General features: G+C 47.7%; 1 protein-coding gene across 1 annotated transcript; it reads left to right on the top strand.

Annotated features, from left to right (window-relative positions):
- Window positions 1-5568: 5568 nt before the first annotated feature.
- On the top strand, window positions 5569-6675 carry LOC123108291 (WRKY transcription factor 22-like). Its single transcript, XM_044530113.1, has 3 exons — window positions 5569-5977; window positions 6054-6176; window positions 6273-6675. The coding sequence occupies exons 1-3, from the start codon at window positions 5604-5606 to the stop codon at window positions 6661-6663; spliced, it is 888 nt and encodes a 295-aa protein (XP_044386048.1). The 5' UTR covers window positions 5569-5603; the 3' UTR covers window positions 6664-6675.
- The last annotated feature ends 6568 nt before the right edge of the window (window positions 6676-13243 follow it).

The following is a 13243-nucleotide window of genomic DNA, read 5'->3' as shown; positions in this document are numbered from 1 at the left end:
AAATTCCCAAGAGTTATGACATTAGTATTTGACCCGATAAGGTGATGTCATGCCTAGCACACCTGGCCGGAGGACCTATTATTATAGTTTCCTTTTCTACAAGGTTATCCATTCTTCCATGAGGAAATTGTAAGACTTACTCTATAAGTCGTTCCTGATGGATCCCTTGTGTATACATAGCCTGATCTTTACCTGATGACCATGTCAATACTATCTCGAAGCATGTATGTGGTACTCATATCATCAATAAGAATATTTGAAGCACCATGCTAAAATTTCATTATCAATTATTCATACACTGTTGTTTGGGTAATGTCATGAAATTCCTCTCCCCTTACCTAAATGGTTTTCTACTTCTATCATGTCATGGATATCATGCTCTGCTTGTCCTTGGGAAGGATATACCCCTGAAATATGTGTTCAAACATATTTTTCCTTTCCATTGTTCCGTTTAATCTGATAATCACATTTTCCTTTCCATTGTCTGGTTTAACCTTTCTTGTGAACTATATGACCCAACCAAAAATATTCTCCTGCTTATGTACACACCTCGGTGTACAATTCTGTCAGTAAGACCCTATTACTATTGTTGATGATATTCCGGTAGTCACCGATGGACGAAAACTTTGCCTAATGGGCCGCCTCGTTCAACGAGCAGGAAAATGGTTCTCTTCGTCCCTCGCCCTTGGTACCGACATTGTTGCCAACATAACTGATAGGCTACCCTCTGACATGTCTTGCTATCATGACCGTGCAAGATGTCAACGCCCTTCTTACTTTTAACCACATGGTGGGCCCATAACCCACAGTTCCACATGATCGAAACCTGACTCTCTTGTACCCCCTGTTCCCAAGGTTGTTCCTCACGCGTGGCCTTTTATGTAATTCACGAGCCATCAATTCTGGTATCAGACACAATACTTATTCCCGTTGCTTTCAACACCTTTCACGCCTTGTTTCAGGCATTGAACGATTGCCTGCCCGCTTGAAACTTCTATTTTGCACCTTCTTACTTTGCTCTCGATAATTTCGTAAGTTTCAATTCGAGAGTTACTTTCCGCCACCTCTCTTGATGTTATCTACCAGATAAGAAAGATGGTAGCGGTCCGTTCTTCCGAAGTTACCCCTTGTCCTTCGTACGTACGATGGAGTTTTCGAAAAAAAGATGATGATTTCATCATGATGACATGAAGCAGAGAAATGAAGACCTCAACGTAATGGATCGACCACTTCGAGGAAGAGCAACGAAGACCCAAAAGACTCGATAGAATTTTCATAACCACATCTTTCCCCTTACTCTACCTCTTAAATCTCGGGACGAGATTTCTTGTAGTGGAGGAGAATTGTGACGCCCGGATACTTAAGCTACAGTGAACCTCTACTAATGATGCCACATCACCTCGATTACTATTGCTAATCTTGAGTCAGTTTCGGAACCGATTCGAATTCAAATTAAAATTCAGGCAAACAACAAAAGTTTTCAAACAATGAAACTAAAATGTTCAGGTCATGCCAGATAATGCATAGGTGATTATGGCGGTGAAACCAAACTTTTATGAAATGCTTAACTGAACTAAAATGATTTAAGTAGTAGCAAACCTAATTATTTAATGCCTTTACTAATTAATAAAATATCAAACTAAATTATTTGGGGACTAGACTTTTTGTGACAGTGGACTAAATTGAAATACTAAATTAGATGCCAAGTATATATTTTACAAAAACTAAAACAATAGGAAACAAAGAGAAAATAGAAAAGGAAATAAATAAAAAGGAAAAGATAAAATGAAATGAAAAACAAAAGACCTAATCTACTGGGCACTTGACCCATCTAGCAAATTGACCAGGCCCAGCCCAACTCACCTTCCTCCTTCAACCTCCTGTTCACAAGAGGCATCATGGACGCCGCGCGCGTGTCCAGGTCTTGGATCGCCACGCGCCATCCATCCATCGCCCCCTGCTCAGTTAAGTCGCCCCCGCACTCCTTTGGCGAACCCTAGAGCCCTCACTTCCCCTCCTCTCGTCCCTCTCCTTCTCACTCGCGCTCCCGCCGCCGCCGCCATGGAATGCCTTCCCGTGCGCTCCCCGGCCACCCTGCGCCCTAGGACCATGCCATCCACCCCTACGTGATCCGCTGCTTCGCCCACGCCAAGGAACTCGAGCCAGAGCCCCCCTGCATTGTCGGACCCACGTCGTCTTCAACCTTGCACCCGCCGGCGACCTCCGTCGGATTCGTCGTCACCGAGCCTCCCCCGAGCCCGCTAAGCACTCCTACAGGCTCACTGTGAGCCCCTCTCCGCTTCCCCTCTTTCCCTGCGGTTGCTCCCCTTCTCTAGTTGCCGATCCATCACGACCGAGTCCCGTTGCCGTTGCTCTAGGTTGCTGCTGCCGCACGAGCTCGTGCTAGACCGCCCGCCAGCCTGCGCCTCACTGCGGCCACCCCGGCGCCCTAACGCCACGCTTCGCCTCGTTCGGCTCGTCCGCTGCCGCCCCAGTCCGTCCTCTTCCCCGCGTTGCCCGCTCGCTCCTTTGCTGCTGCTCTGACCCGGCGGCTGCCTGATGCCGTTGTCGCCTCCGCCGCCTGACGCAGCTGTCGCTGCCTTGCTGCCCCCCGGCTCGCCGGCCGCCCTCGCTCTGCCCGCGCCCCGCTGGCTCCTCGAGCTGCGGCCGTGCCACTCGCCGCCGCTCGCCGTCACGCCATTTGCCAGCGCCGTCACGCGCTCGCCGTCCCGCCGTTCGCTGGCGCCACAGCGCGCCTCGCGCCGCCGACCCGCCGTCGCCTGCGCCGACCCCGCCCGCTGCCCCCGCTCCGCACTGCTGCTGCCGCTGAAGGCCGCGAACGCCGCGTCGCAGCCACGCCAGCGACCTGCCTAGCCCCCAGCGCGAGCCCAGCGAACGCCGCTGCTCGCTCTGCCGGGCCGCCGCTCCCTGCGCCCACCTCCGCTGCCCGCTGCTGCCCCGCGCCCCGGTGCCACCCCGGCGTGGCCTAGCCACTGCCAACTCCGGCGGCCGACCGCGCCGCGCCAGTGGCCGGCGCCCGCCCCCCTTTCTGTGGATCTGGGCGCCATCGCCCATTAACACACCCGTGGCCTTGTGCCACTGGCCATGGGGGCCCGCCCGTCGATTAAGCAAAAAAAAACATAAAAGGAAAAGGATTAATATTAATTTATTAGATAATAGTTAATTAACTAAGTTAAATTAACCCATGATAATTAGTAGGTCAATGACAGCGGTGCCCCTCTGTTTTTTTAAATAAACTAAATAACCTCATAACTTATGCACCTATGACACATGGGCCCCACATGCCCACTTTGACTAGTCAGCTGGGACTGTTGACTACTGCTCAGCAGTCAACGGGTCCCACCTGTCATACACGTGCACACACTACTGGGTACACTTATGTATACCCGTAGCAGTTTAGGTATTTTAATTTTCGAATTGATTTAAATTAGGAAATTCCAGAATATTATAAAAACTTTAGAATTTCGTAAAAAATAAACTGTAACTCGGATGAAAAAACTTTGTACATGAAAGTTGCTCAGAACGACGGGACGAATTCATATGCGCAGCCCGTTCATCCGCCACACATCCCTAGCATAGAGAACATGCAACTTTCCCCCTCCGGTTCGTTTGTCCGAAAACGCGAAACACCAGAAATACTTTCCTGGTTGTTCTCCCCCTTCGCCGGTATCACCTCCTACTGTGTTATGGCACACCTAGCACCATTACTTGTCATGTCATGCATCGATATGCATCTGTTTGCATTGTATTCATTGTTTCTTCTTCCTTTTCTCTCCGGTAGACTACGATGATGCACCGCTGATGTTGCCCTTCTCTTTATCTCGGGCTCCTGCCATGTTGCATGACATCGTTCATTGCCGGTGGTTTGTTGCTGCATCTGCACACCACAACTACGGCTGCTCTTCTCATGCTGCTAAAAGTGATGCATCTCGACGGCCCAATGCGACATTCGCAGACGAGATGAATTGCTGAACAACGAGTAAAGAAATATATGTTTCAAATTCAATTAAAGAAATTTGATTCAAAGACGTTCTAACGATGTATAAATTTCTAATTTTCGTGTCCATGTAAACTTCATTGCACCTATTTTCATGTATATTTTGCTTCTAGTTTGAATTTGACCCCCTCTTGGTTTCTGGTCACGCTCCGCGACTATAGGGCCGTTAGCGATGGCAAAACAACACGACTATGCTGGGGGACCTTAGAATAGAGGCGGACCGGAGCTGCACTGGGAGAGAACGGCGCATGATGTGGTCATCATCTTTGCCGGGTACAGAGGCAACATTGGCGGCTTGGTTGGGAAAGCGAGGCGCCCAGGAAAGAGAGAGAGAAAGAGAACCAACGAAGAGCGTGTGAGAGCATAGTTAATAATATAGCCAGCTGTTAGCTATAACATGTTGCCATGTTATTTACAACCAATATAATAGCTAACACGTATAATAGTCGGCTATAAGAAAGTACTACTTTATCAACATATGGCCCATCTTCCACTCCCACAAAGCTTTTTGGAGCTCGTGCTACAACTGGCTGCAAGTCTGCAGCCCGCTTCCCTACTCTCTCCTCTTCTCTCTTTTCCAACTAAGCGATAATACAATATTTAAATCCTCACAACCCGCTTACATCACCCTATTATACTTGCTCTAAGACTACAAGGAGATACGAGCGAGTGGAAGTGGGCCCACCAACCAAGTTTTTCAGAATTTGCATGAGGCTTTGAAGGGCTAGCGCAGGAGGAGTATTTTTTTTATCAAATAACTAAGTGTAGTGAAGGAATAAACTTTTAATGTGACAAACAGTTTTCATATTAAAATAACAAGCTTGTAACTGACAAGTTAAATTATGTATTTTTTTAACACAATACACACGCAAACATTCATATATACGCGCAATCTTGAGAGTTACAAAAGTCATCGTAGACGTCTAGTAGTCGACGGGGTGTCTCCTCTCAGTGAACGTGCATCGCTAGTAAGACTTGAATCCTGGTGGATTGCGGATACTACTGTCTTTCAAACCATCGAACCATAGGTTGGTTCGCATTGAAATATGTATTTGTGAGGATAAGTACCGCAAAAGCTGTTCTACAAAGGAGGAACGTGCATGGAGGTTAATGGCATCTTCAGTTTTTTTTTACTTCAGAAGAAAAAACGGCATGACTCATGTGGGAGCCCTTGAAGGCATGAAAATGGCCCATGGTGGCAAGTACATCCAGCAACCCTGGATGCATCGATCCCTGGGTGGCACCTTGCTAAGCTGGTCCAGTGGGAGGTGCACACATAGCCAGTTGCAGCACGTGGCGTACCTAATGAAACTAGGAAGGTCGGTCGATCAGTAAGTGTGGATGCGATCTTGCACATTCGCCTTTTCAAAGCGAAACAGCATTGACTTCCTAGTAATTTTTTTATATATATATTTGTGCTTTGTTTTTCATCGTAGTAGTACTCGCTGACGCTATCACTCGGCGGCGTGTTTGACCTTGTACCAATCGATCGGAGCACTATATATGCATGCACGATGCCACGCTCCAAGAAGCCCGCGCCAAAGTCAACCACACTGCCCTCTCCTCTGCCTCTACCAAACTGATCATGGACTCCGCCGATTGGGGCCTCGAGGCGGTCGTGAGGAGCTGCGGCGGCTCGACCGTAGTTCCCGGCTCGGAGGCAGAGCCAGAGCCTACAGCGGCGCGGGCGCGGGCTCGCCGGGGAGTCGTCACCAGTGTGGTTTCCTCCCTGGAGTTCGTCGGGCGACGGATGAAGGCGGCATCCTCCTCGTCGTCGTACGACGTCCTGGAGCCGCCTCGGCCGCCATTCTCCATCACGCTGTCGTCGACGTCCCGTGAGCGCAACGTCTTCATCTCCTTGCTGTCTGCCTTGACGTCCGGGCAGACGCTGCCGGGGAGGAAGCAGACTGGCCGGAAACCGGGCGTTGGCACCCCCACTCCCAGGCAGCGGAAAACAAGGTACTCCAACGTAATACAGTTTACCTTGGTTACCATATGAATCGATGATCAGTACATGTTTGGTTGGTCGATGCAGCAGGAAGAAGGTGGTGCGGTTGGTGCCGGTCGAACACGGCGGCGTCAACAACGGCACCGTCGACGACCTGTGGGCGTGGCGCAAGTACGGCCAGAAACCTATCAAGGGCTCCCCGTATCCTCGGTAATCAACTGTTCCTACAACATGAACCTTCTCCGATGAATCCAAGCTCCACCAGACGTACGTGTGAGATGCAGTGAGGCTGAAATGCTTGTGCAGAGCGTACTACAAGTGCAGCAGCCTCAGGGCGTGCACGGCGCGGAAGCTGGTGGATCGCAGCCGGGCCAAGCCCGAGATGCTCATCGTCACGTACATCGACGACCATTGCCACGCTGTGCCCGTGCCGATCAACACGCTCCCCGGCACGGCGCACCACCCACCCAAGTCACCGCGCGGCACGACGACGTCAGGCGAGGCGGTCTCAGCCAGGCGCCAGGTGGACGACGCCGACGTAACGTCTTGCATCGCTGCGGAGTGGGCGGACGACAAGTCCAAGCTCCCGGAACCCGTGGGGCTGGACGATTTCTTCGGCTCTTTCGACAACACCGTGTTTTCGAGGAAGTGGGCGACCACGTTTGACGACGACAGGTTTCTTCCCTGTAGTTTGTGAAGCTGATTTGCACAAAAAAAAAGGCATTTTGTGTAGTACCACTATCTCCCGTTGTAAATACACAGACTCAGGTACAATCAATTTTCTTTAACTTCTACTACTAGTACTGCAATGAAACGACTAAAAGAAGTTACTTTTGCGTGTTTGCTAAACATGATGTTCCTAGAAATTTCACGCATGTTAGGGCATGTACAATGGTGCTATTTTAGGAGTGCCACATAGGATAAATGATGAGGTGGAGGAAAGAGAACTCATAAGAAAATGCATGTCTTCTCTTATTTAAGATAAGACAAGAAATGATCTCTTAGCACAATTTGTCTCACCATATTTTAAGGAATTGCTAGTTATTGAAGATAAGACTAAGATATAACCCATTGTAGACATACTCTTTTGTTATCTCTAAATTACATGCAAGACTTAAGATAAGACTGTCTTATCAACCATTGTACATGCCCTTAGTCGATTTCACCAGGGCTGATGACGTGGACAACATGGCAAACGCCAGCGAGGAGCGTCGACCCTGGCGACGCTGAGACTAGCCACAATGGGTAGTAACATCGAGTAGTAACATGCCCATGTTACTATTCTATGTTACTACCTTTATAGTGGGGAGTAACATATGTGTGGTAACATGCAACACTTCATTTATTAGGCTATAGACTCATCTTACCTTGATATGTGTGATGTTACTCATACTAGTAGTAATTAGCTATGTTACCGCATGCCTTTTTTTCTTCATTTATTGCTTGCCACATCATCTATTTTATCTATATATGTGTGATATTACTACATATGTTACTCCCACTGTGGGTAGTCTGAGCCAGGACCTCGCCCAAGACTTTCGAGATGAATGTGAGGAAGTACGTTGACTAGGCGGTTTTGGCGAGGGTGTGTGTGTGTGTGGTCTTGGTCGGAGAACATGAGGTCGGGAATGTTTAGAGGAATGGCCTTGGGCGGCGGCGGCGGTAGAATGGTAGGTTGCAGCCAGGCGGTCGCGGGGGTGCCTGCAGGCGCTCTGGCTGGTTGTTTTTGAAGGAAATATGTCCTAGAGGCAATAATAAAGTTGTTATTTATATTTCCTTATATCATGATAAATGTTTATTATTCATGCTAGAATTGTATTAACCGAAAACTTAGTACATGTGTGAATACATAGATGAACAAAGTGTCACTAGTATGCCTCTACTTGACTAGCTCGTTGAATCAAAGATGGTTAAGTTTCCTAGCCATAGACATGAGTTGTCATTTGATTAACGGGATCACATCATTAGGGAATGATGTGATTGACTTGACTCATCCGTTAGCTTAGCACGATGATCGTTTAGTTTGTTGCTATTGCTTTCTTCATGACTTATACATGTTCCTGTGACTATGAGATTATGCAACTCCCGAATACCGGAGAAACACTTTGTGTGCTACCAAACGTCACAATGTAACTGGGTGATTATAGAGGTGCTCTACATGTGTCTCCGATGGTACTTGTTGAGTTGGCATAGATCAAGATTAGGATTTGTCACTCCGATTGTCGGAGAGGTATCTCTGGGCCCTCTTGGTAATGCACATCATTATAATCCTTGCAAGCAATGTAACTAATGAGTTAGTTGCGGGATGATGCATTACGGAACGAGTAAAGAGACTTGTCGGTAACGAGATTGAACTAGGTATTGAGATACCGACAATCGAATCTCGGGCAAGTAACATACCGATGACAAAGGGAACACCGTATGTTGTTATGCGGTTTGACCGATAAAGATCTTCGTAGAATATGTAGGAACCAATATGAGCATCCAGGTTCCGCTATTGGTTATTGACCGGAGATGAGTCTCGGTCATGTCTACATAGTTCTCGAACCCGTAGGGTCCGCACGCTTAACGTTCGGTGACGATCGGTATTATGAGTTTATGTGTTTTGATGTACCGAAGGTAGTTCTGAGTCCCGGATGAGATCGGGGACATGACGAGGAGTCTCGAAATGGTCGAGACGTAAAGATCGATATATTGGACGACTATATTCGGACATCGGAAAGGTTCTGAGTGATTCGGGTATTTTTCGGAGTACCGGAGAGTTACGGGAATTCGCATGGGAGTATATGGGCCTTATTGGGCTTTAGGGGAAAGAGATAGAGGAGGTTGCGCCCCCCAAGGCCTAGTCCGAATTTAACTAGGGGGAGGGGCGGCGCCCCCTCCTTCCTTCTCTTCTCTTTTCCTTTTCTTCTCTCCTACTCGTACTACATGGAAGGGGGGATGCTACTCCCGGTGGGAGTAGGACTCCCCAGGGCGCGCAATAGGAGGGCTGGCCCCCCCCTCCTTCACTCCTTTATATACGTGGCCAGGAGCACCCCATAGACACACAAGTTGATCGTTGATCCCTTAGCCATGTGTGGTGCCCCCTTCCACCATAATCCACCTCGATCATATCATAGCGGTGCTTAGGCGAAGCCCTGTGTCGGTAGCAACATAATCACCGTCATCACGCCGTCGTGCTGACGGAACTCTCCCGTGAAGCTCTGCTGGATCGGAGTTCGTGGGACGTCATCGAGCTGAACGTGTGCTGAACTCGGAGGTGCCGTGCGTTCGGTACTTGGATCGGTCGGATCGTGAAGACGTTCGACTACATCAACCGCGTTCTCATAACGCTTCCGCTTACGGTCTACGACAGTACGTCACTACTAGGGAAAAGCCTATACACAAAATTTTACCAGTAGCGCTGTACAAAATCAAGCGCTGCTGCTACTTAGTAGCAGCGCGCGTAAATAAACCGCGCTATTGCTATGACTTTAGCAGTAGCGCGTACTAGCGAAAAGCGCTGCTGCTACGTTTGAACTGGGCGCACATGGCTAGCCCAACCTAGCAGTAGCGTGTATAATGGCCCAGCGCTACTGCTAATCTCCTCAGCTGCAGCGTGTATTCCAGAACGCACTGTAGCTAACGTAGTAGTAGCGCCCTTTCTGGAACGCGCTACTGGTACTTCTGACTTAACCACGCGGTTCGTCCTTCCCCACGGCCACTTCATTCCCCAAATCAATTCCACTCTCGCCGCCGCTGTCGCCCCTCGGCCGCTGCGCGCTCTCCCCACGCCGCCCCCGACCCCAGATTCAACGCCGGCCCCGCCCCCGACCTTAACGCCGCCCGGGACGCCGCCCTCGACCCCGACCTCAACGCCGCCCCCGCCCCCCCCCCCCCGACCTCCACGCCGCCCCGGAGCCCCAACCACGACCTCGACGCCGCCTGCCCCTCCCTCGTCGCAGGCACTCGAGGTGAGCACGCCTGCTCCTCCCTTTCCCCTACCTCTTCCTAGGGTTTATACCTCCATAAAATTAGTTAGGGTGGAAACGAATCGGATGCGGATGCGGCTCAAATGAGTTAGGGTTCATGTAAGGGTGGAAACAAATCAAATTTCTAAGATGAATCATAAAACGAGTAAAATTTGACCACTTATTTCACTTTATAGTTGGATAATTGGAATATCCGCTACCACTTTCCACCCCTATAGGTTCATCAAATTAGACGGTAATTAGGGCAGTAGTTCTTAGGTACTAATTAGTTAGTAAGAACTAGGTACTAATTAGGTACTAGAATATTTTTATTTATAGTAATTTTATTTTTAGTAAGAACTAGTTGAATTAATAGAACTAGTTAGTAAGAACTTGTTGCTATTTTTTTAGTTAAAGCAATTTTCCCGCATCGACGTGGACGATGCCTATCCCGCATCCTCGTCGTCGAGTCGGCGGAGGACGACACCTGCTTGACCAGATGGGCCATGTCCGGGACTGGGCTCCGCCGGGGTGGTACTGGGAGGCGCTACCTACCGGGGGGCGCAGGTTGGTGAGGAGCCAGCCTGTCGTTGACCCGAACCTTCTTTGGTGGCAGTCGTGTGGGCCAGTGATGGTCCAGAGGCTCGAGGACTCCGCGGAGGTGGTGCGTCACCGTGTCAGTGAGGAGGACGCGCACGTCCGTCGCTACTTGTTTGCGTTGGAGCACAGGTTCTCCAATACCTGGCAGGTTCTCCAGGGATCTCACTGGAGCTATGATCCCGTGATGGTTCCTTCTCTATGGGTGTCCACCGCCCACGCTGATACCCGTCTTGTGCTAGGGTTTTAGTTGTACTAGTGGTGTTATATGTATGACACTATTAGGGATGTATTAGTGATAATATTTGACGATGTACAAGGACGCATGAGATGATTTACTTTTGCTTATTGAATGCATGCTAATTTGAGTCTTATAAGATATTTTGAAATGTATATCTTGTGTTGCTCAATATCCAAGTGGCCGGTCATGTTTGCAGGTTACACCTCCGAGTGGCCTATGTTTTGCCGGAGTGTTGATTCATTTCCGTTCCGGCAAATTTCAGGCGCTCGATATATCCTATTTTAGCAAAGGTCATGCCGGATTTTTCCGTGAATTTTGGCATGACTTTTGCCAGAATATGTAGGAAATATCGAGTGCCCCGGATTTGTGTGTTGAGTATCCTGGTAGTTGTCTTTTATCGATTTTCAATTAATGTTTTAACTATGAACATAGGAAATGTCTGACGACAAAAAGGATTTCGGTATTTGCAAATACTGCGAAGACGAGCGCGGCCTGTGCGACGGAATCTTCCTAGATGATGATAGGCGCTTCAGCATCAAGCTGGACGAGAACTTCGAAGTGGATACAGTAAGTCACAACGACAAGTCTTTTTTCGTAATTAAGCATGACATCTGCTTCATTTGCTTCAACTTATATTTTTTTACTATTCTACTAGCGTATCCCCTGCCATGCAAGAGTTTTTGTATTGGATAAGATAGGTTTCAGTCATACTATGGAGGTAAAGAAAGTTTATTTGAAGACCGAGCATGGTTATATTTTCCACGCAAAATTATACAATTCAGACGACTACACCTATTTTGGATGCAAAACATGGCGAGCACTATGCAAGACTTATGCATTTGAGCCTGATATGGTTATCACCTTTGATATTCGTCCGGAAGATGATATTGAAGGTAATACCGACATCTGGGTCGATGTGCAGACGCCTCCAGTTACACCAAAATGTAAGTTTCTCAACCATATTTATGTCTTTGATATTGTTTATTCAAAAATAGTTGACAACTAATTTGTATTGTCAGCTTATTTCGGTGCAAGCAAACATGTCCAGCGCTTGGTAGACAGGACCTACTACTGTCCCGGGGCTGAACTAAACTGCGAGGAGCTAAGTCATTATGTTTCATGGCTTGAGGATCTTGATACCGTCAAGACAAATTTTCTTCCTGGACTTAGAAATCTTAGTACTGAAAACGTGCGACCAATAGTGTTCGTCATGAACTACGGTCACATCTATTTAGGAAGGATGGTAAGATTTTTACTATTTGTCCTCAGTGCATCTTTTCCATACATTATTTGTGAAGCTAAACTTCATTGCTAAGTATGTGACCATACGATGTTCTTCAACAGGGACTCCCGATGAATGTTGTGCCTTATGGGATCGAGACTAAAGGTACCATGAGTATTATTAGCTTACGGCCAAGATATCCTACATGTTACTTTAGTGCATTCAAGATCAGCGATGAATGCTTAATAGTGCAAGACTGGACCAGATATGTGATGGGGGAGCGCAGACAAGTACTAGGGGGCAGCAAACAGATGTGCTACCCAAAATTAGGAGACAGGTTCATCTGCATGCTCCAACTTGATCAAGGAGGAGAGCTACACATGTTTTATGTTGTTTTACCTAAGAGAGAGCAGCAGGAGTGATTAGCTAGAAATGAGTTTGAGGATGATGATGTGCTACACTATTACTATGATGATAAAATAGCTAGTGTTGGTGGTAATGACTGATGATTATTATTAGCTAGTGTTAGTGGTGATTAAATAAATATTGTTGGTGCTAATGATTATGATGATGATTAAATAGCTTGTGCTGGCGGATTAGATTCAAGTGGAGGCAACATGTGGTGCACATCGAAAGTACAACTAGTCCAAACTAGATCAAGTTTGGATTAGTAGTATACTTTTGACATGCACCACATATTGCCTCCACTTGAACCTAATCCACCTTCATTTGACACACTGTTATGGACATAATGATGTAAACCTCATAACTGGTATTGTACCAATATTTGTACGATGGCGCATAAATACACTAAAAATAAAAAAAATAAAAAAACAATACTAGTAGCGATGGAAAGAAAACACACTGCCAGTAGTTGCATTAGCAGCAGCGTGGGAGTGAAAAAGCGCTGCAGCTATTTGTCCTAGCAGTAGCGCGTGCGACACGCGTTACTGCTAAGCAATAGCTGTAGCGCCTTATTAGTAGCGCGCCGACCCGCGCTACTAGTGAGCACAAAACCAGCGCTACTGCTAGGGTTTTCCCTAGTAGTGCGTGGACGATACTGTTCCCTCTCGTTGCTATGCATCACCATGATCTTGCGTGTGCGTAGGAATTTTTTTGAAATTACTACGTTTCCCAATAGTAGCATCCGAGCCAGGTTTATGCGTAGATGTTATATGCACGAGTAGAACACAAAGGAGTTGTGGGCATGGGTATATACATATTGCTTGCCGTCACTAGTTGATTCTTGATTCAGCGGCATTGTTGG

The sequence above is a fragment of the Triticum aestivum genome, chromosome 5A, assembly GCF_018294505.1.
Source record: "Triticum aestivum cultivar Chinese Spring chromosome 5A, IWGSC CS RefSeq v2.1, whole genome shotgun sequence".
Lineage (NCBI taxonomy): Eukaryota > Viridiplantae > Streptophyta > Magnoliopsida > Poales > Poaceae > Triticum > Triticum aestivum.
Note: the sequence above shows the minus strand (reverse complement) of the source record. Positions and strands in the feature narration are given on the sequence as shown.